This window comes from Musca domestica, unplaced genomic scaffold (assembly GCF_030504385.1).
Source record: "Musca domestica strain aabys unplaced genomic scaffold, Musca_domestica.polishedcontigs.V.1.1 138, whole genome shotgun sequence".
In the NCBI taxonomy this organism is placed as follows: domain Eukaryota; kingdom Metazoa; phylum Arthropoda; class Insecta; order Diptera; family Muscidae; genus Musca; species Musca domestica.
In genome coordinates, this window is record NW_026712189.1 from 472,176 (window position 1) to 497,198 (window position 25,023).

Genomic DNA, 25,023 nt, shown 5'->3' on the forward strand with positions numbered 1-25,023 from the left:
ACTTTATACCTCGGCAGAGAATTATCTATATAGGTCCACGATATCGTATAGCCCTCGGTACTCCCGATATTCGGTATTTTGATGTTTTTAGCCATATTTTTCAAGGGATGGTCACAAGGGGTTCTTTGTACACAAGGGGTTCTTTGTGAGCACTTTACCCCCCGACAGAGAATTCTCTATATAGGTTAACGATAACGTATAGCTCCCATATAACGATACCCCGCGATATTCGGTATTTTCAAAATCCACACAAGGAGTTCCTTGTGAGTACTTTACACGCAGACATAGATTTGTCTTTATAGGTCCACAATATCGTATATCCCCCCATATCGGCACCTTCCTATATTAGATATTTTAAAGAGTTTATAAGAATTTTTAATGGATTCTATTTTTTGAAAATTTTCTAATTCGTTGCAAATGGTGGAGGGTATTCAAAGTTCGGCCCGGCCGAACTTACTGCTTTTTTACTTGTTTTTTTTTTTTTTGCTGTTTCAAAATTTGCAATTTCTATCCAAAAGGTGGAGGGCATTCAAAGTGCGGCCCGGCTGAACTTACTGCTTTTTTTTAAATCTTTATTTCCTACAAGCGGCAATTGTACATATCGAAATTCAATAATTAGCATGTAATTACAATGTAATTTTTTTTTTTTTTCGAAATTAATTAAAAGCTGTTCGCACAAATTTTGGCTAAAATGGCTCGCACACACTCATAATTCCTGTGATGTCATAACTCAGAAAAATCTGTAACTTAGGCAAGTGGCAAAAACCTTGTTGGTAATTGACACAATAATTTGGCCAACTTTTTTTTTTTTTTTTTTTTTGCTGCGTCGAGTTTGGAAAATTATGTAGAATGACCAACAATTTTCATGCATATGTATATTATCATGTGGCTCCATATGGCCAGTTAGAGTGTCTGTAATGTAAGTAAATATATGTGTGAGTGTGTTTTACGGTGTGATACCAAAAACATATATATTTTTGGATCCAATAATGGTTGGGGAAACCGGTAGATGATTTTTTCGTAAGGAAAAAAGAAACAACCAAAACTGTTGGCGAAAATAGCAAAAACCAATTATAGATATTTACATACATACAAATGTGTGTGTGATAATAAAAATAATGATTACAGACACTTAGGAATGTCATTTATGCCATACAACATACAAAGTGAGGTTATGATGCATATAAATGAAAATACCACAAAAACAACTCCTCGACATACCAATTGCAGAATATGATAAATGATTTTGCGTGTTTAATAAACTGTATTCTCCACCCAAAAAAAAAAAAAAAAAAAAAAAACTCAATATTTTTTGTAGAGATTTTGATACCTCACTGAGAATGTTGAAATATTTGACCATGCATTTAATCAAACTTTGTGTTTTAGTAGTTGTTGCTGGCTATCCGGATGAGTACATTTATCAATTAATGTTTTGTGGTCAAACTCATCATTTGTGGCCCTGCAACTCTACAACAGAACCTCGAACTTTGGTATTCTAAAAAAATCAAAATAAAAACCAGTAAAGAAAGTCCTAAAGTCGGGCGGGGCCGATTTTATGATACCCTACACCACTTTTCTAATTTAGTTGAGCTCCACTTAATAATTAAAAGTTTTTATGGGAGAATTCAATCATACACGCTATGATTATAATTATAATTTAAAATTCAAAGGACTAAATATGCTGAAGCCTTTGTATCTTTTAAATTCGGACTTGTGTTGCCCATTTGGTGCACAAATAATTTAAAATTGGATAAAGATATATATGGGAGCTATGTCCAAATCTGAACCGATCTCGATAAAATTTAGCAAATGTATTTCTGAGCTGCATTTGATATATTTCCCCAAATATTGTTGTTACACAGTGCATATTACGGCTGCGGAGGACAAAAATAACAAATCGGCTGAACAATATATATGGGAGCTATAGCTATATCTGAAACGATTTCGATAAAATTTGGCATACTTATATACAGGCCTAATTTGGTTGTATGTGCAAAATTCCATACTATTCGGGCTGATATTACACGTTTGGTGCACAATAAAAGGCAAATCGGACGAAGATATATATGGGAGCTATATCTAAATTTTTACCGATTATCTCCAATTTCAATAGGGTTCGTCCTTGGGCCAAACAAAAGATCTTTGCAAAATTTCATTTGGATCGGGCAATAAATGCGACCTGTACTTTGTTTACAAAAATTCAGGGACAGACGGACGGACGGATTGACATGCATAAATCGACTCAGAATGTGATTCTATGCAGATCATCAAAAGGAACTATGGGTCTATCTCGTTTTCTTCTGTCTGTTACAAACAAAAGTACAAGGACATAATACCCTTACCACTATGTGGTGTAGGGTATAAAAACACCAACAAAAAATAACCCGCTCACAATCCGTATTATTATTAGTTTCAGCTTATAGCCATCAATTTTATTCAAACGATTTAACTTGTCTCCTAAATATTAGTCATACATTCTCTTTTGGCTTCTGCAGACGGTGGGGATGTTGTTGTTGTTGTTGCTGTTTTTTTCTTAGCTTGGCTTAGTTGTGAAAACGACAAAATTTACGATTGAAAGGTGTTTCTTGGGTTTCACAACATAATTGTTATCTTTTCGCGGCAAAGTTACCATAAATCTCCGGCTCTTACCTTGTGGATATGTGAATCACAAAATGTTAAGCCATCACGAGCACAAGGTTCAAAGACTTCTTGGAAATCATTGACCCGAGGGAATTTGAATATACTGCTCAAGGGTTTGTAAATTTAATTTATGCCATAGAATTTTATTAAAATAGATTCTTAATTAAAAATAAATAAATTAATGTAAATTTGGATTTATTTCGGTAGTGCCATTTACATCATCATCATCAATATGTAAATTGTTTATACAAAACTTTACTTTAAATATTATTTAGATTTTGAAATCAGAGTTTGATTGATGTCTCTTGAGCCCACCATTCCGCAATTAGTTGTTCGGTTTGTCTACAATCACACAAAACTCAAACCGTTTCGAATATGTATGAAAATATTTGAATACAATTCCACAATGAGTGTGTCTAAATGTGGTCAAAACACTGTTGTTAACTGGTAAATTGTGTTGCCACACACAAAAACACATGTGCCACGGCGATGTGTTGTTAACTATTTCACCGCGCGTTCCTCAATGCAAAAGCAAGTTGGACGTGCAACCAACCATGTAATGGCATGGTGTTGTTAACTTTCAACACAGTTGCATATTATATCAGATTTATGTTCAAATTAATTTTCATATTCCATTTCGTGCCCACTGTTCTACTCGGCTGAAATGGAGATGCTAATGATGGTTTCAATTTCATTATACCCTACACCACAAGGTGGTCAGGGTATTATGTCTTTGTGCATTTGTTTGTAACAGGCAGAAGGAAACGAGATAGACCCATAGTTCCTTTTGATGATCTGCATAGAGTCGATTTATGCATGTCCGTCCGTCCGTCCGTCTGTCCGTCCGTCCGTCTGTCCGTCCGTCTGTCCGTCTGTCCGTCCGTCTGTCCGTCTGTCCATGTATTTTTGTAAACAAAGTACAGTTCGCATTTATTGCCCTATCCAGATGAAATTTTGCACAAATCATTTGTTTGGCCCAAGGACGAACCCTATTGAAATTGGAGATAATCGGTCAAAATTTAGATATAGCTCCCATATATATATTCGTCCGATTTGCTTTTTATTGTGCACCAAACGTGTAATATCAGCCCGAATAGTATGGAATTTTGCATATACAACCAAATTAGGCCTGAAAATAAGTATGCCAAATTTTATCGAAATCGGTTCAGATATAGCTATAGCTCCCATATATATTGTTCATCCGATTTGTTATTTTTGTCCTTCGCAGCCGTAATATGCACTCTATTACAACAATATTTGGGGAAGTATATCAAACACAGCCCAGAAATACATGTGCTAAATTTTATCGAGATCGGTTCAGATTTGGATATAGCTTCCATATATAACTTCGTCCGATTTACCTTATATTGTGAACCAAACGTCTAATATTTGTCCAAATGGGATGGAATTTGGCACTTAGGACCGAACCTAGTCTAGAAGCTTGTATGCCAAAGTTGGTGAAGATCGGTTCAGATATAGCTATAGCTCCCATATATATTGTTCATCCGATTTGTTATGTATGTTACCCACAGCCGTAGTATGCACTCCGTAACAACGATATTCAGGGAAATATATCAAATACAACTCAGAAATATCTTTGCGAAATATTATGGAGATCGGTTCCGATTTGGATATAGCTCCCATATATATCTTTATCCGATTTCAAATTAATTGTGCACCAAATGAGCATTACAAGTCCGAGTTTAAAAGATACAAATGCTTCGGCATATTTAGTCCTTTGAACTTTAAATTATAATTATAATCATAGGGTGTATGATTGAATTCTTCCATAAAAACTTTTAATTATTATGCGGAGCTCTACTAAATTAGCAAAGTGGTGTAGGGTATCATAAAGTCGGCCCCGCCTGACTTTAAGTCTTTCTTTACTGGTTTTTGTTTACTTAAACAACCACCCCACCACATCACCAAAATGCACTGCAACATGATGGTTGTCACAACGACACAAATGTTGTCAGCGTCGTAGGTCAACAACATGCCACTGCAACCCAGCAGCCACACATGTCTAACTGCCTTCTGGCTAACATTTGTCTTGTGGGCAAAAAAAAAAAAAAAAAAACCAAAATGACTTTACCTGCAGTTCTCTCACTGCTGCTAGATTTGCTCGAAAATTGAGGCCATTCACCGTTCTCATTTCGAAGACATTCAGACAAATCGAGGCTTTAACCCAGTTTCCACTCAAATTTATTTCTATTTTTATTTGTTCGCCGACGGTTGGTTTCATTCTAGTTGGGCCTCCTCGCTGTTCTCTTGCAGCGGAATTATGAATGACCAAATAATTTGTTTACAAAATTGATTTTTATCATCGAACCATGTTGTGGCTCGACTAGAAATCGCAGATTATGTCAGATATTTAAAAAAATATTTGCCAAGAATTTCAATGTCATGAATGCTGGTTGTTCGTTTAAAGGTTATAGTTATTTACAATATTGAACAACTTTTCATTGGGGGTAGGTACAGTGGGATGAAATAAAGTGAGAAATTATATAGAAGATCGGTGGGTGAGAACATTTTAATAGGTATTCTATGGTATTATACGATTAAAAGACCTTTAACACATCTTTCATGACTAGGAGGCTTTAAATAGGTATTTTTAAAGCAGCCTACCCGGAAATAAAGTGAGAAATTATATAGAAGATCGGTGGATGAGAGCATTTTAATATGTATTATATGGTATTATACGATTAAAATACCTTTAACACATTTTTCATGTCTAGGAGGCTTTAAATAGGGTTTTTAAGCAGCCGACCCGGAAAAGGTGTTCTATGCCCAAAAGACCTGTAACAGGTCTTCTATAGTATAGGCCTTATATATAAGCCCTTTAATATACCTTCTGCGGATGGACCTTTAATATACCTCGTATGGCTAGAGTAACTGTACTTTCATGGCTATTCGACTTTAAGCAGGTCTTTCTTGAAGGCATTTAATCGAGTTTTTATGGATAAGAGCTTCAACAAATATTTTATGGGCCCAGCCAATGTTTACAAGATCTTTAACAGGTATTTCAGGGCTATAAGACCTCCAGCAGTTCTTCTATGGCTAGAAGACCTCCAACATCCCTCTTAGGGCTAGAAATCCTCCAACAGGCTTTCCATGGCTAAAAGGCTAGAAGACCTTTAAGATATTTCATAAAAGACCTAGAGATCCTAAAAGTCTTGAAAATGAAGACCTTACCATTCTCCCATAGAGAACCTAAAAATCTGCTCACTGGAATCTTTCTTATCATAGCAGATTTGAAAGTCTTCTCACAGAAGACATAGAACTCTTTTCACCGAAGATCTTAAGTTTTTCTCTAAGAATAACCTAAAGTTTGTATAAAAGACCTGAGTAGATCCTCACACAAAACACCTAAAAGTCTTCTTACTGAAGACCTTCTTTTTGAAGACATAAGAAAGAGTACACTTCGAAAAAAAAACTACAGATCTTTGAGCAATTCTGCTCGCGAGCAAGTTTCTCTCCCGAATGAAACAGGAATTCTACATTATTTAGAACCAAACTTGATATTCTGGAATGACTTTCAAACGGTTATCCCAAAAGTTTAATTGTACGAAATTTAGTAACATTTAGTACACATAAGTACGAATTTCTAAAACTCAATCGGTTCTCTCAAAATTTTAATTGTACGAAATGTAGTACCATTTAGTACACTTAGCTGTTTTTTTTTAACTTATTTTGATGTAAATATTTTAAAAAGCGGCTAGTGGTTCGTGAATTTTCTAACGTATATTTATACCCTCAGCCAGGTGTCTAGACAGGTTATATATAATAATAACTTTTGTAGACCCCAGGTCCAGGACCATATCCCTTTTAGGACATTTGAAGTCGATATAGCAATGTCCGTCCGTCTGTCTGACTGGTGCGCCAGACTTAGATTGAGTTCGGAGATGGACAATAACGGTCCACTACTTCTGGTACCTCCCTTACTGCATAGAAAGAGAAAAGAAAATCCAATTTTGCTCCAGATCAGGTCAGGATCAAAATTTTGAATAATTATAGCTCTTATAAAATGTGATATAAGAGGCCCATCGTCTCCAAACTCCAAACATATCACAATATTTTTATGTACCCAAGGTCTGGTGTGAATCTGGAATATATCGCGCCACTCCTTCTGGTACTTTTCCCACAAAGGGTCAAAATTATGAATATCCATGAAGCTCATAAAACGCGAAATTAACATCCGATTCCATCCAGACTTGGCACATCTCAATATTTCTATAAAAACGTCATGGTAGAGATCCTAGGTCTCTATGGACAAAATCCGTATCAGGACATTTAGACTAGATCTAGCGGTGTCCTTCCGTCTGTCTGTCTGGCTGATGCCCACGATATCTCTCGAAGGGAGTTTCCGATTAAACTTAGATCGAGTTCAGAGATCGGTCCATTCGAAATGTTCAAAGAAAATATTTACTGCGAAAGGATCATCAGACTTTGCTCCCACTTTGCAAATTTCATTATTTGCATCAGTGCTAGGTCATTTAAGAAAATGAAAAATATCGGTCCACTCCATCAGGTATCTCCATCACAAAGGGTCAAAATTTTGAATAATTATAGCTCTTATAAAATATGATGTAAGTGTCCGATTATCTTCAAATTAGACACATCACAATATCTTTAATAACCCACGGTATGGTGTGGAGATGGAACGTATCGGTCCACTCCTTCTGATACCTTCCCCAACATTTTGAATAACCAAAACGATCATAAAATCCAAAATAGGCATCCGGTTCACTTCAGATTTCACAAACAAAACGCTCAACGAAAGCGAAATAAGCACCCAACTCTCTTCAAATTCGACACATACAAACATTTTTGCTAACACATGATCTGTTGTTAAGATTATATATATCTGGAACCCCTTCTGGTACCTAACCCAGAAAAAGTCAGAATTTTTAAAACTTTTATCTGTCATAAGTGTGAAATATAGGATATTTAAAAATGGCCATAACTCCTTAAATATTGAGTTTTCAGCGTTTTTAGCTATTATTTGTGATCACTTTTTTAAGTGTGAAATATTGGATATTTTAAAATGGCCATAACTCCTTAAATATTGAGTTTTTAGCGTTTTTAGCTATTATTTGTGATCACTTTTCTAAGCTTGAGTTATTGGATATTTTAAAATGGTTATAACTCCTTAAATATTGAGTTTTCAGCGTTTTTAGCTATTATTTGTGATCACTTTTCTAAGATTGAATTATTGGATATTTAAAAATGGCCATAACTCCCTAAATATTGAGTTTTCACCGTTTTTAACTATTATTTGTGATCACTTTTTAAGCGTGAAAAATTGTATATTTTAAAATGGCCATAACTCCCTAAATATTGAGTTTTCAGCGTTTTTAGCTATTATTTGTGATCACTTTTTTAAGGGTGAAAAATTGAATATTTTAAAATGGCCATAACTCCTTAAATATTGAGTTTACAGCGTTTTTAGCTATTATTTGTGATCACTTTTCTAAGATTGAATTATTGGATATTTTAAAATGGCCATAACTCCTTAAATATTGAGTTTTCAGCGTTTTGAGCTATTATTTGTGATCACTTTTTTAAGGGTGAAAAATTGGATATTTCAAAATGGCCATAACTCCTTAAATATTGAGTTTTCAGCGTTTTTAGCTATTATTTGTGATCACATTTTTAAGTGTGAAATATTGGATATTTTAAAATGGCCATAACTCCTTAAATATTGAGTTTTCAGCGTTTTTAGCTATTATTTGTGATCACATTTTTAAGTGTGAAATATTGGATATTTTAAAATGGTCATAACTCCTTAAATATTGAGTTTTCAGCGTTTTTAGCTATTATTTGTGATCACTTTTTTAAGTGTGAAATATTGGATATTTTAAAATGGCCATAACTCCTTAAATATTGAGTTTTCAGCGTTTTTAGCTATTATTTGTGATCACTTTTTTAAGTGTGAAATATTGGATATTCTAAAATGGCCATAACTCCTTAAATATTGAGTTTTCAGCATTTTTAGCTATTATTTGTGATCACTTTTCTAAGATTGAATTATTGGATATTTTAAAATGGCCATAACTCCTTAAATATTGAGTTTTCAGCGTTTTTAGCTATTATTTGTGATCACTTTTTATACCATACACCACAAGGTGGTCAGGGTATTATGTCTTTGTGCATTTGTTTGTAACAGGCAAAAGAAAACGAGATAGACCCATAGTTCCTTCTGATGATCTGCATAGAATCACATTCTGAGTCGATTTATGCATGTCCGTCCGTCCGTCCGTCCGTCCGTCCGTCTGTCCATGTATTTTTGTAAACAAAGTACAGTTCGCATTTATTGCCCTATCCAGATGAAATTTTGCACAAATCATTTGTTTGGCCCAAGGACGATCCCTATTGAAATTGGAGATAATCGGTCAAAATTTAGATATAGCTCCCATATATATCTTCATCCGATTGCCTTTTATTGTCCACCAATATCAGCCCGAATAGTATGGAATTTTGCACGTACGATCAGATTGGACCTGAAAATAAGTATGCCAAATTTGATCTAAATCGGTTCAGATATAGCTATAGCTCCCTTATATATTGTTCATCCGATTTGTTATGTTTGTTATCCAAAGCCGTAAAATGCACTCCGTGACAACGATATTTGGAGAAATATATCAAATACAGCTCAGAAATACCTTTGTTAAATTTTATCGAGATCTGTTCAGATTTGGATATAGCTCCCATATATAACTTCGTCCGATTTACCTTTGATTGTGCACCAAACGTCTAATATTTGCCCAAATTGGATGAAATTTGGCACTTACTACCGAATTTAGTCTAGAAGGTAGTATGCCAAATTTGGTGAAGATCGGTTCAAATATAGTTATAGCTCCCATATATATTGTTCATCCGATTTATTGTATTTGTTACCCACAGCCGTAATATGCACTCAGTAACAACGATATTCAGGGAAATATATCAAATACAGCTCAGAAATATCTTTGGCAAATTTTATCGAGATCGGTTCCGATTTGGATATAGCTCCCATATATATATTTATCTGATTTCAAATTAATTTCGCACCAAATGGGCAATACAAGTCCGAATTTAAAAGATACAAATACTTCGGCATATTTAGTCCTTTGAATTTTAAATTATAATTATAATCATAGCGTGTATTATTGAATTCTCCCATAAAAACTTTTAATTATTAAGTGGAGCTCAACTAAATTAGCAAAGTGGTGTAGGGTATCATAAAATCGGCCCCGCCCGACTTTAGGACTTTCTTTACTGTTTTTTTTTTTTTTTTGTATTTTTTATACTGCGTAAAGAAGTCTCTTTGAATTGTCTTTTGTCTATGAGATATTTATTCAATATTTTGGTTTTTTAGTATTTCGTAAATATTATGTCACAATATTTGAAAAAAGCAAAAGGTCAAGAACCTTCTTTTAGAAAACAATAATCCAATAATGAATTCAATTATTTAAAAAAAAAAAAACTTTTTAAAATTAATACAAAAGAGGCAATTCGTCGTAATACCGTTAAGCCACACAAAATGAAATTAATATATTAATGTTTTCAACACTAGGAAAAATAAATTAAGATTTCTAAGAATTGGACAGATTACAAAACAAATCCGAAAGAATTTTTTTTTTTTTTTTTTGAATATGAAGATTAATTTACATAATATTATAATGAAATAGACAGAATGAGTTAAAAACATATTTGATGACTGAATATCGTATTATGTCACCTTTCGCAAACGGTTATTCTATTCTATTCTTTTGATGTTATGTCATATAATATTCCGATTTTATGGAGACTTTCACCATAAAGAATGTGTAAACCACATACATCCAGCCATATTTAAAAGATGTGGTCTGAATTTCTCTGTTCAAAAAAAGGTGGTCTGATAAAAACTCGAAACTATTTTCAAGAGTCAAATTCAAAGAGTTAGAATTTTTGGAATCAATAATCAGCTGCGAAATCATTTGAATATCTAACTAAAAATTTGACACATTTTCTGCCTTAAACTAGTTTTATAGGAACTAGTAGTTAGAATATTAAAATGATGAAAGAAAAAAAAATCCAAAAACCCATCCCAAACTGGTTGGTTGGTTGATTTTTTCAAACATAATTGCATTTTCATATATGTTTCTGTTATTTTTTTTTTTTTTCAGTTCAATGAACAATGTGCAAATTCAAGGTTAATTTAATTTCCCCACTATTACCAGAAAAAAAATTGAACGGCACGTGTTAAATCGAATTGAATGAGTCCCATAACCTGTACAATTCCAGAGAGCGACAGCTCCAAACAAATAAATATTTTTTGGGAATATTTCTTTTGAATTGTTTTCTCCTGACGAAATTCTAATTTTATGTTAATGTTAGAACATACTTTTGACATTTCTCTGTGGCTCCAAATCGAGAAGGGTAACATAATAAACCGTTATATAATTTAAATATAAATTTGGTATTATGAATAGTTTATTCGTTTCGAAACTAGAAATAAATGTTTTTTTTTTCACATTCCATTAACCGATGGATAACATGGCCAGCAATTTATGCAGAATCTCCAGAACCTTATTTGAAAAGTAGTTTCCAAACTTGGTAGGCCAATTTCCATAGTAACGGTAGTTTTAAATAAATTGTTCATATTTTCAAAATGAAATTAGGTCATTGCGATATTTTGTTTTGGAGAAAATCAGAACAAATATGTTTATTGACTTGTTTTTGTGTTTTGTATTTTTCGACTGATTTGTTTCACATAAAAAACCTATTATCTGGAGCGGTCAATTAAGATTTAAACTAAATTATTTAAAAATAAAAAAAAAATTAAAAATAAAAAACATTTTATTTTTAATCTTATTTTATAGAGAGAAGTTCAAGGCATTCGTTTTGCAAATGGAAAGTTTATTGGAAATTAAATAGTTTTCATTGGGATTTGAAACTAAAAATGTATAAACTATCAAATATACATTTTTGAGAAATTTGTATTACAAAGTTCCAAAAACAGCGAACTTTTCATTCGATATTCAACTTTTAAGGGACCACTTTAAATGATCTCACACCACAAAAAAATGAAACCATTAAAGAAAGCCTTAAAGTCGGGCGGGGCCGATTTTATGATACCCTACACCACTTTGCTAATTTAGTTGAGCTCCACTTAATAATTAAAAATTTTTATGGGAGAATTCAATCATACACGCTATGATTATAAATTATAATTTAAAATTCAAAGGACTAAATACGCCAAAGCATTTGTATCTTTTAAATTCGGACTTGCATTGCCCATTTGGTGCAAAATTAATTTGAAATCCGATACAAATATATATGGGAGCTATATCCAAATCGGAACCGATCTCGATAAAATTTCGCAAAGATATTTCTGAGCTGTATTTGATATATTTCCCTGAATATCGTTGTTACGGAGTGCATATTACGGCTGTGGGTAACAAATATAACAAATCGGATGAACAGTATATATGGGAACTATAGCTATATCTGAACCGATCTTCACCAAATTTGACATACTAGCTTCTAGACTCAATTCGGTCGTATGTGCCAAATTCCATCCATCCATTTGAGCAAATATTAAACGTTTGGTGCACAATTAAAAGTAAATCGGACGAAATTATATATGGGAGCTATATCCAAATCTGAACCGATCTCTATAAAATTTGGCAAAGGCATTTCTGAGCTGTATTTCATATATTTCCCCAAATATTACGGCGGCGGTGGACAAAAATAACAAATCGGATGAACAATATATATGGGAGCTATAGCTATATCTGAACCGATTACGATCAAATTTGGCATGCATATTTTCAGGCCTAATTTGGGTGTATATGCAAGATTCCATACAATTCGGGCTGATATTACACGTTTGGTGCACAATAAAAGGCAAATCGGACGAAGATATATATGGGAGCTATATCTAAATTTTTACCGATTATCTCCAATTTCAATAGGGTTCGTCCTTGGGCCAAACAAATGCTGTTTGCAAAATTTCATCTCAATCGGATAATAAATGCGACCTGCATTTTGTTCACAAGAATACATGGACAGACGGACGGACGGACATGCATAAATCGACTCAGAATGTGATTCTATGCAGATCATCAAAAGGAACTATGGCTCTATCTCGTTTCCTTTTGCCTGTTACAACAAATGCACAAAGACATAATACCCTGACCACCTTGTGGTGTAGGGTATAATGAAAAACTACTTACTTTTTGAATTCATTCCATTTTTTATACCCTCAGCCATATAGCTAATTTGATACGGCCAAAACGTGCCTCATCGAAATAATGGTTTTAGACCCTAGGTCTCTTTCTGTTTTAGGACATGTGAAGTCGATCTAGCAATGTCGGTCCGTCCTTCTGTCTGTCTGGCTGGTGCGTACAATAACTCTCGAAGGGAGTATCCGATTCGGTCCAAATTTAGTATATCACAATATTATTATCAAACTTAGATCGAGTTCGGAGATGAGCAATATTGGTCCTCTCAAGATCTGTTACAAAGACGGTAGAGATCGGACTATTCCTTTTTAGTACTTCCCCCACAAATGGTCAAAATTTTGAATAACCAAAACGATCATAAAATCCGAAATAAGCAACCGGTTCTCTTCACATTTCACGCATCTCATTATTTCTACTAACACAAGATATTGCTGTATGGGATATATCGGTCCACTACTTCTGGTACCTCCCCACAAAGGGTCAAAAATTTTAATATCGAAGCTCATAAAACGACAAAATCTGTTGTGAAGATGATAATTATCTGCGAACCCCTTCTGCTACCTCACCCACAAAGGGTCGGATAATTTGCGAAAGAAGAGAGCGATTCTTTACAACTTCCTGTGTCTAAATATTTTTCTCAACCAGAAACCTGGGTGAATATGGAATTGGAATGATTTCACATAAAATTGGATATAAATGTTCGATCCTCACGCACATTTTAACATTTACAAAAAATGATCGCATATCTCATATAAAATGGAGGAAGTTACCAAATTAGTCCAAACCTGGCACCTCGCAACATTTATATCATATATATTTGGGTCCGATACGAAATGGACAAATTTGGCCCATTCCTTCGGAACCCACTTCATAAAAGATCAACAATTTGAACAATCATAACAGAAGTCAAAATATATTTAAATAATCGAATATTGGCTAAGGGTATACATCAGCCAGAAAACCTCCTGATACTTTTTAACTTGACTCCCCGTTCAGAAATCTGTAGGAATTTTCCCTTAGCAACAATTTATGATAATACATTTTAAAACATATGTGCAGATAAGGAAACCATTCGGAAAAATGAAACACTTAAACCGCAATGTCCTTGAAAATAGTTTACAGCCCCAGGCAGGTTTTTGCACTTGTCACTGCATACTGCATGTTCACTTCGATGGAATTTATTTCTTGACAAGATGCTTACAAAACTGGCCACAAATGGGCTGTTCAAAAATATACACATAACAGATGTAGCCATTTATCATCTTCCAGTTTAATGTCAGCTAGGAATTTAATCACAATTCCCAAATTGAAGGACACAGCGCATGGCCCTTTGGGAGGGCTTAAATAAAATTTTATTAACATCTTCGAGAAAAAAAACATGGACAGCAACAGATGTAATTAAATCGAAGAAAACGAAAAATTGGCAAGGCTTAAATTGATTCACGAAGCCCATGATGGTCCTCCACAAGTTGTGGCGATTCAATAAAGAAACATAAAATCAAAATGAAAACCGAATCGAATTCGTAACATTGAAATGCAAACAAACTTGTCTAAAATAACTGACCAAGACAACAATGTAAACGAGGGGACAAGTTAAAGTAAAACACAATGATTATCATATCACGCCAAGAAGAAGAGATGAAGGAAAGGTCATTGGGGTGGAGTTTGTTGTTGGTTTTTTTGATTCAGACATGCATGCCTAAAGCATGAAGAAAAAAACAATACATTATAAAGTCGATCAAAAGTTACTCTACCAAAATTCGAATAGGAAAGACGAATCACCTGAAAAAATCTTCAGCCCATATAAAACTTGTATGAAGTATTCTGTTTGGAGAATAGAATAATTGAAGATAATATATATATTGTACAGGTCAACTATTTCTAAAATGTCTTCTATATCTAAAAGACTCTCAACAGGTCTCCTGTTTCTAAAAGAGCCTCTACAAGTCTTCTATTACTAGAAGACCCATAGAAGGTTGTCTATTTCTTATATAACCAGAAGACCTTCAAGTTTTCTACAGGTCATCTATGACGAAAAGACCTTTTAGAGGTATTCTATAGCCAGAAGACTTTCCTCAGGTCTTCTATAACCATAAGACTTTCTTCAGGTCTTCTGTAGCTAGAAGACCTTCTTCAGGTCTTTTATTGCGAGAACACCTTCTACAGGTCTTCTATGGCGAGAAGACCTTCTACAGGTCTTTTATGGCTGGAAAACCTTTTAGAAGCCTTTAGAGCCAAAAGATTTTCTTCAGATCTTCTATAGCCAGAAGACCTTCTTTAGGTCTTCTATAACCAGAAGACCTCCTTCAGGACTTCCATAAACAGAAGGCCTTCTTCAGGATTTCTATAGTCAGAAGACCTTATGCAGGTCATCTATAATCTTTAGACCTCCTTCAGGTCTTCTATAACCAGAAGACCTCCTTCAGGTCTTTCATAGTCAGAAGACCTTCTACAGGTCTTCTATTTCTAGAAGACCTTCTACAGATCTTCTAGCTTCTAGACCTTTTACAGATTTTTTATAGCTAAAAGACTCTCTACAGGTATTTTATAGCAAGAAACCCTTCTTCAGGTCTTCAATAGCGAGGAGACAATCTTCAAGTCCTTTATTTCTAGAAGACTTTCTATATGTCTTCTATTTCTAGAGGGCCTTCAATAGGTCTTCTATATCTAGACGACTTCTTCTTTTTCTAGAAGACATTCCTCGAGTCTCCTTTCTCTAGAAGATATTCTACGAGTCTTCTATATCTAACAGACTATCTACTGATCATCTATAGCTAGAGAACCTTCTACAGGTCTTCTATAGGTAGAAGACTATCTACACGTCTACTATAGTTAGAAGACCGTTTACATGTCTTCTATAGCTCGAAGACCTTCTTCAGGTGTTCTATAGCCAGAAAACCTTTTCCAGATTTTCTACAGGCGGAAGACCTTCTACAGGTCTTCTGTATCTAGAAGTCCTTTTTGGTCTTTTATAGTCAGAAGACCTTCTTCAGATGTCCTATAGCTTCAGGTCGTCCATAAGCTCAAGACTGTCTTCGGGTCTTCTATAGCCAGAGCACCTACTTAATATGTTTTAGACCCAAAAATTCTTTTTAGGTCTTCTATGGCCAGAAGACCTTCTCGAGGTCTTCTATAAACCTTATTTGGGTCTTCTATAGTTAGAAGAACTTCTTCAGGTCTTCTATAGCCAAAAGCCCTTCTTCAGGTCTTCTATAGCCAGAAGACCTTCTCCAGATCTAGAGTAAGAAAACCTTCGTTGGGCTTCCATATCTAGGAGACCTTCTCCAGATCTTCCGTAGTCAGAAGTACTTTATCAAGTCTTCTATAGCAAGAAGTCCTAAAAAGCATCTTCATGTCTTCTATGGCTTTCCATAACTTTAAAGTCTCCTCAAGTGTTTGTTGTAGGGTACATCGTACAACAACAAAACACTGACGCAAATAACTGCCTAAAGGCAAAAAAAAACATCAACCAAAGCCGGTCTGTCGATCGGTCATGCATACATAAAATTGCCCCTTTGGTATTCGCGTAGAGCAGTAGGTGCGTTTTCTTAACGCATTATTGTTTTCTTCGTTTCTTTATATCCAAAACTCGTTTCGCTTTTTTTTTTTTTGTACTTGTTGTTGTTGCTATTTTTTTTTCGGATCTTTATTTTTAATGACTTACCACTGTCAATTTCATTTTCGCTGGGATCTCTGGCAAAGATATCGCCCCGTGTCTTATAGTAGTGATCATGCTGTTCCGATTCAACGCTCTGCAATGCCTCCTGTCCATCCTGGTCAATGTCGTCGTCATAGTGGCGATGGTAGGTGTGATATGAGCGGTAACGTTGCTGCTGCTGCTGCTGATGTGAACGATAACGGGGTCGTGTGTATTGCGTACGATAGTCATCGTAATCATCGACATCGTCATTTGGTTCGGGGTGCTGTTGTGGAGGTCGTTGGAAATTAAGGGTTTTGTTGTTGGAAGCTTCCTCCTCATCGGCCTCGGTTCCCTCATTGCTTTCATAATCATCTACCTCCGATTCTTCTTCGCCCTCTGGTTCTGATTCTCCCTCATCTTCATATTCATCTTCTGGCTGTTGCTGTTGGTTTTGTTGCTGTTTTTCGGCCCGTGTTCTGGCATAGTTGCGATATTTTAGTAATTCCTGCAACGAATTCGGAGTCTTTCTCTGGCTGGAGCTACTGCCATAAGTTTTCCGTTGATAATTCGGCTTTGAAAAGCCGGAACGTTTCGACGAACCAGATGTCACCGAGAATCCTCTTGGCCTTGGCCGTTTCAATGATTTGGTGTATCTTGGCTTTGGCGTTGTCGTAGTTGTCGTGGTCGTCGTTGTAATCGGTGTAAGTATGGCCTGTGGCAATATTTCGGCAATTGTGGGCACTTTTTGTGTAACTCCAACTCCCAGGCCTAGACGGGTTTGCAAATATGTCGACAGCAGTTGTTGGGTAATCTGATTTTGTCTAGCAATTTCCGAGGGATCCAAACCAAAGTTGGTATCTGAGAGAGACAGAGAGAGAGAGAGAGAGAGAGAGAGAAACGGAAAAATAAGTGGTGATGAAGTAGACATAAATTTAAGTGGTGTTAAAATGCAGTTTTGTCTAATAAATCACTTCATGGTTAGTTGAAAATTATGTTTTGTTGTTTTTAACAAATTCTTTTTATCACTATTGCAGAAAAATGTTAATTTTGTTTTAAATATATTATATATGGTGGCTTTTGATGCCGATAAAGTGTATATTCAAAGTTTGCATAAAATTCACATTAGATAATTGGCATTAGATTTAAAAACGAATCTTGATAAGGCATGTGTCTTGATAGGCATGTGGTTGGACCCGGCGATGTGAGTATGTAATTGGAAAATAATTTAAAAATCATCTCAATTATTACCCTGGAAAACTACTTATGGATTTAGGTCCGAAAAATAACTTTAACAAGTCAAAAAGTAGTAAGTTCTGCCGGGCCGAACTTTGAATACCCTCCACCATTCGGAACGAATTTGGAAATTTTCAGAAAATAAAATCATTACAACATTCTGTTAAAATTTTAAAAATACCAAATTTAGGCATTATATTGAGGTGCATACGATGTAGGCCTACATAGGCATTGTTTGTCATAAGCTATTACCATATTCAAATTCGTAACTTGAAATAAACGGTGAATAATGTTGCTAAAATCATCAAAATATCGTATATAGGGAGGTACCGTTATATCGGAGCTGTACGAAGGCCTAGACCTGCATAGACAATTTTCTGTCACAGGCTGTAGCATCCATTACGAATTTCAAATACCACACCTCAAACAATTTCGGTGGGTATTGTACCTAAAATCGTCAAAATACCGAATATAGGGATGTACTGATATATGGGCCCTATACGAAGACCTGAACCAGCATAGATAATTTTCTGTCCTAGGGTGTAGTATTCAATTCGAACTTCAAATACCAAATTTGAAACAATTCCGGTGAATAAAGTCGTTAAAATCATTAAAATACCGAAAACCGGGAGGTACCGTTATATGGGGGCTATATGAAAACGTGGACCTACATGGCCCATTTACGAACTTAACCTGCCTACTGGAATACTAAACATGTGTGCAAAATTTTAGCCATCTATCTCAATTCGATCGAAAGATAGCGTGATTACAACAGACAGACGGACAGACAGACAGACATGGCTAAATCGTCTTAGAATTTTACGCTTATCAAGAATATATGTACTTTGTTGGGTCTGACATGAATATTTCGAGGAGTTACAAACGGAATGACAAAATTAATATACCCTCCATAGAATGGTGGAGGGTATAAAAACTAACTGAAACTAACCTAATTTAAAAATTTATTAAATTGCTAAAATAAGAACAACAAAAGTATTAGAACTGATCGTGTTGTTGAAGAATTAATCGATTATTCAATAAAAACAAGTAAAAAAGCTATAAGTTCGGCCGGGTCGAACTTGGAACACCCTCCACCACTTGGAACGAATTTCTCAATTTTATTTTTTTTTTTTCAAATCCCGAATGTACCCATTATAGTAGAGTCTATACGACGACGAGGACATGCATCATCAAAATACCGAATATAGGGAGGTACTATTATATGGGGCTATATCAAAACATGGACCTGCACAGACAATTTTCAGACATAGGCTGTCCATTACGAACATCAAAAACCAAATTTGAAACAACTCCGTAGCTAAAATCACCAAAATACCGAATATGGGCAGGTACCATTATATGGTGGCTGTAAGAAGACGTCGTCCTGCACAGACAATTTTCTGTCAAGGGCTGTAGTATCCATTACGAACTTCAAATACCAAATTTGAAACAATTCCGGTACACAATGTTGCTAAAATCATCAAATACCGAATATGGGGAGATACCGTTATGTCTTGGCTGTAAGAAGATGTCGTCCTGCACATAAAATTTTCTGTCAAGGGCTATAGTATCCATTACGAACTTCAAATGCCAAATTTGAAACAATTCCGGTACATAATATTGCTAAAATAATCAAAATACCGAATATCGGTAGATACCGCTATATAGGGGCTATACGAAAACGTGGAACTGCACTGTCAATTTTCTGTCATAGGATGTAGTATCCATTACCAACTTCAAATACTAAATTTCAAGCAATTCCGGTGAATAATATTGCTAAAATTATTAAAATACCGAATATGGGGAGGTACCGTTATATGGTGGTTGTAAGAAGACATCGTCCTGCACAAACAATCTTCTATCATAGGCTGAAGTAACCATTACGAACTTCAAACTCCAAATTTGAAACAATTCCGGTAAATAATGTAGCTAAAATCATCAAAATACCGAATATGGGGAGGAACCGTTATATGGTGGCTGTAAGAACACGTCATCCTGCAAGGACAATTTTCTCTCATAGGCTGTAGTATCCATTACGAACTTGAAAAAACAAATTTGAAACAATTCCGGTAAATAATATAGCTAAAATAATCAAAATACCGAACATCGGGAGATACCACTATATAGGGGCTATACGTGGACCTGCAAACGAAATTTTTTGTCATAGGCTGTAGTATCCATTACCAACTTCAAATACTAAATTTCAAGCAATTCCGGTGAATAATGTTGCTAAAATTATTAAAATACCAAATGTGGGGGGGGGGTACCGTTATATATGGGGGCTATACGATGACGTGGACCTGAACATACAATTTTCTGTCAAAGGCTGTAGTATATATTACGAACATCAAATTCCAAATTTGAAACAATTCCGGTACATATTGTTGCTAAAATAATCAAAATACCGAATATCGGGAGATACCGTTATGTCTTGGCTCTTAGAAGATGTCGTCCTGCACATACAATTTTCTGTCAAGGGCTGTAGTATCCATTACGAACTTCAAATACCAAATTTGAAACAATTCCGGTACACAATGTTGCTAAAATAATCAAAATACCGAATATCGGGAGATACCGCTATATAGAGGCTATACGTGGACCTGCATACGAAATTTTTTGTCATTGGCTGTAGTACCCTTTACGAACTTAAAATACGAAATTTGTTATTATTACGATGAATAATATCGCAAAAATCATCAAAGTACCGAATATCGGGAGGTATCGTTATATGGAGGCTATACGAAGACGTGGACCTGCAAAGACAATTTTCTGTCATAAGCTGTAGTACCCATTACGAACTTGAAAACCCCAATTTGAACCAATTTCTGTGAACAATGTCGCTAAAATAATCAAAATACCGAATATCGGGAGATACCATTATATGGGGCCTATACCAACACGTGGACCTACATGGCCCATTTTCAACACTAAAAATCCTGCAGACATAATACACATTTTAGTAAAATTTTATCAACCTAGTTCATTTCGTTCTGAAGCTAGAGTGATTTCCACAGGCGGATAGAAGGACAAACAGACGGACATCGCTAAATCGACAAAGAACTTTATGCTGATCAAGAATATATATACTTTGTGGGGTCTAAAATGTATGTTTCGAAGTTCTACAAACGGAATGACAAACTTAATATACCCTCCATACTATGGCGGAGGGTATAAAATGAAACCAAAAACCGGATTCACTAATCCTCTTATTTTTTAAGTCATTCCAAGAATTCGTGTTATTCATTATGAATGCAGACTAGAAAATAATAGGCAGTTCAATTTCCAAATTGATACACAAATAAAGTTTTTTTTTTTTTTTGTGGTACACCAACAACTCTGTGAAGGGGATTCACCATCGGCTTCAAACATAAAACGTGTGCGTGTCATTTTATTGAGCATGAGTTTTTGGACAAATCTCAACAAACTATAATTAAACAATTCTTGGAACTGATATTTGCACACCAAAATATTAACTGAAACTGTTTGGCGGTTGGGGGTTATTAATGCTAATGACCATAAATCATATTTTTTTTTTGGCATTTTCTTTTCATTTCCTTTTCCATGTGCGGATTTAATAGGCGTATCACCGTGACTATTATTGTCTCAACGACGAAAACATTTTAGAGGTGCTCATCCAATGACATATGACGAATTTCAACATCAACACTGTTCGTGCCAAAATAGTTTTGGATTATTAGCGAATATCAAAAAAAAAAAAATAAATAAATAAATAAATAAATAAAGAATTTTAAAATATTTCTGACTTGAAATTCAAACAATAATTCAAATTGAGTTGAAAGATTTAAATTAAAAGAGTCGAATTTCAAATGGAATGCAAAAAAATTTCAGATGGAATTCGGTTGAAATGCCAAGAATTAAAATTTGAATTTTAAGATTTACAGATGAATTAAATAATACAACATTTGAAAGGGTGTTGAAAACTGCTCAAAATTCTTAGATTATTGACCTATAAAAAAATTACATAATGTTGCTAAAATAATCAAAATTCCGAATATCGGTAGATACCGCTATATAGGGGCTATACGGGGACCTGCATACGAAATTGTTTGTCATATGCTGTAGTACCCTTTACGATCTTAAAATACGAAATTTGATATTATTACGATGAAAAATATCACAAAAAATATCAAAATACCGAATATCGGGAGGTACCATTATATGGAGGTGTTGAAAACTGCTCAAAATTCTTAGATTATTTACCTATAAATATTTAAAAAAAAAATTCTTTAACGAACAAGTAAAAAAGCAGTACGTTCAGCCGAGCCTAAATTTGAACACCCTCCATGGAGGTGGAACAAATTTGGCAATTTTCAAAAAACTGAAATTTGTTAAAATCTTTGGAAACCGAATGTAGCCGTTATATTAGTTTCTATAAGACGACGTGGGCCTGCATAGGCAACGTTTGTCATAAGCCATTACAATATTCAAATGCGAAACATGAAAAAAAATTTAAACAAAAAATTTAAAAATTTAGTTGAAATCATCAAAATACCGAATATTGGGAAGTACCATTATATGGGGTTTATACGAAAACTTAACCCGCACAGACAATTTTCTGTCATAGGCTGCAGTATCCATTACGAACTTTAAATACGACATTTCAAACAATTCCGGTGAATAATGTCGCTAAAATCATCAAAATACAGAATATCGGAAGGTGGGGGCTATACCAAAACGTGGACCTGCATAGACAATTTTCTGTCATAGGCTGTAGTATCCCTTACGAACTTCAAATACCAAATTTGAAACAATTCCGATGAATAATGTTTCTAAAATCATAAAAATACCGAATATCGGAGGATATCATTATATATGGGGGTTATACGAAGACGTGTACCTGCACAGACAATTTTCGGTCATAGGCTTTAGTATCCATTACGAACTTCAAATATCAAATTTGAAACAATTCCGAGGAATAATGTCTCTAAAATCATTAAAATACCGAATATCGGAGGATACCATTATATATGGGGGTTATACGAAGACGTCAACCTGCACAGACAATTTTCGGTCATAGGCTTTAGTATCCATTACGAACTTCAAATACCAAATTTGAAACAATTCCGGTGAATAATGTCGCTAAAATCGTCAAAATACAGAATATCGGTAGGTGGGAGCTATACGAAGACATGGACCTGCAAGGACAATTTTCTGTTATATTCTGTAGTACAAATTACCAACTTCAAATGCCAAGTTTGAAACATTTCCGATAAAAATGTCGCTAAAATCAACAAGTAAAAAAAAAAAATTAAGTTTGGCCGGGCCAAACTTTTAATACCCTCCACCTTAGGGTAAAGTAAACATTAGAAGAAATGTGGCAGAAACCATTTAAATGCCGAATATCGGCAGGTACCGTTATATTGTGGCTATACCAAATCGTGGACCTACACATACAATGTTTCGCCAAAGGAGCTAAAACCCATTATGTCCTACAAATGCCAATTTTCAGAAAATCCGTGAAAAAATGTGGCATAAATCATCAAAATACCGAATATCGGGAGGTACCGTTATATGGGGACTATACCAGAACGTGGACCGATATATTACATTTTCAATACTAACCATCCTAGACACAATACAAATTGCTCTGCTAAATTTTGACGCTCTACGTCAAATAATGTGGTCTGTATCGTGATTTCAACAGACGGACAGACAGACAGACGGACATCGTTAAATCGACTTAGAATTTTATGCTGATTATGAATATATATACTTTATGGGGTCTACGACGAATATTTAAGGATGTTACAAACGGAATGACAAATTGAATATACCCTCCTTTCCAAGGTGGAGGGTATAATAAAATGCCGAAACTAGGGAGGTACCATTATATGGGGGCTATACCAAAACGTGGACCTACATTTTTCATTTTCCAATACCAAAAGTCCTGCAGACGGTCAAACGGGTAGACGGACGGACATCGCAAAATCGACAAGCTGGTCAAGAATATATATATATATACTTTGTGGAGTCTAAAATGTATATTTCCAGGTGTTACAAACGGAATGACAAAGTTATTATACCCATATTCCATACTATGGTGGAGGGTATGAAAACAGTTCGAAACCCAATGAGTTATGCACTCGTCTTTCACTCACCGACAAGTGTGCTCAATATTTTAGCACATATAATAATTAAGCGCCCTCTGTATATTAAATGTTCACAAATCGTGCAATATGAAAATGGTGCTCCTTCTAACATTTAGTACAATACCCGAAATCTTTTCGGGATGAGACATTTCATGTATAACTTGAAAATATCCCAACGTATTCCCCATCTTCATAGTAATTAGATTCCTCATGTGAAATCTCAGCTTCATCTGCTTCGTTTGATATTTCATGATCTGTCACTCACTCATCATCACCAAAAATATCGTAGGCAGGTTGATAAGAAAAATGAAATATCCATTGGAGGCATATTTAACATTCTTTATTGCCCGCCTATCTGTCTAGGCATCGTCTAAACAATCGATTTGATTGATTGATTTGCTACGCGCATCATTTTAGGCTGATTTGTGGATTTACATATTAATGACAATAGCAACAACAACAACAAATAAAATATTGAGTTATGGGGTCCACACAACAACTTCGATACATTGTCGAACGATGAGCTATTTAAAGATTTGTGTTGAAGTTTGTTGGACACTTTGTTTTTGTTGCTGTTATTGAATTCAAAAATTAATTTATTTGATAATCGTTTCAAAGAAGAGCTTATATTCACTAGGCCTAGACATTACAAGAAAAGCAAATACAGGTTTTGATGTGTGATATTCGCCTCATTTTTGATTTGATTTCAATGTTAAATATTATAAATTTTCAATGTCATGTTAGTATATTTTTTTAACATTTAATAATGTTTTGTATGCAATTCAAATTCTTGAGGCTGGGAGCGTGAAATTATTGACACGTGTATCAAAGTTTGTAATTCTTTTGACCATGATTTTTATACCCTCCACCATACTATGGAGGGTATATTAACTTTGTCATTCCGTTTGTAATTCCTCGAAATACTCATGTCAGACCCAACAAAGTATATATATTCTTGATCAGCGTAAAATTCTAAGTCGATTTAGCGATGTCCGTCTGTCTGTCCGTCTGTCTGTCTGTCCGTCTGTCTGTCTGTCCGTCTGTCCGTCTGTTGTAATCACGCTATTGAGAGAATTGAGAATTGAGATAGATGGCTAAAATTTTGCACACATGTTTATTTTTCCAGTAGGCAGGTTAAGTTCGTGAATGGGCCATGTAGGTCCACGTTTTCATATAGCCCCCATATAACGGT

At 34.9% G+C, this 25,023-nt stretch overlaps 1 protein-coding gene across 3 annotated transcripts in view; it reads right to left on the minus strand.

The window, feature by feature from the left end:
• The window catches only part of LOC101888973 (uncharacterized protein DDB_G0290587), a 133,238-nt gene that overhangs the window by 68,059 nt on the left and 40,156 nt on the right, over positions 1-25,023 (minus strand). For all 3 annotated transcript variants that reach the window (XM_059118953.1, XM_059118952.1, XM_059118951.1), the window contains exon 2: positions 16,513-17,346. In XM_059118953.1, coding sequence (XP_058974936.1) covers positions 16,513-17,346 — 834 coding nt within the window. The remainder of the gene's footprint in view (positions 1-16,512; positions 17,347-25,023) is intronic.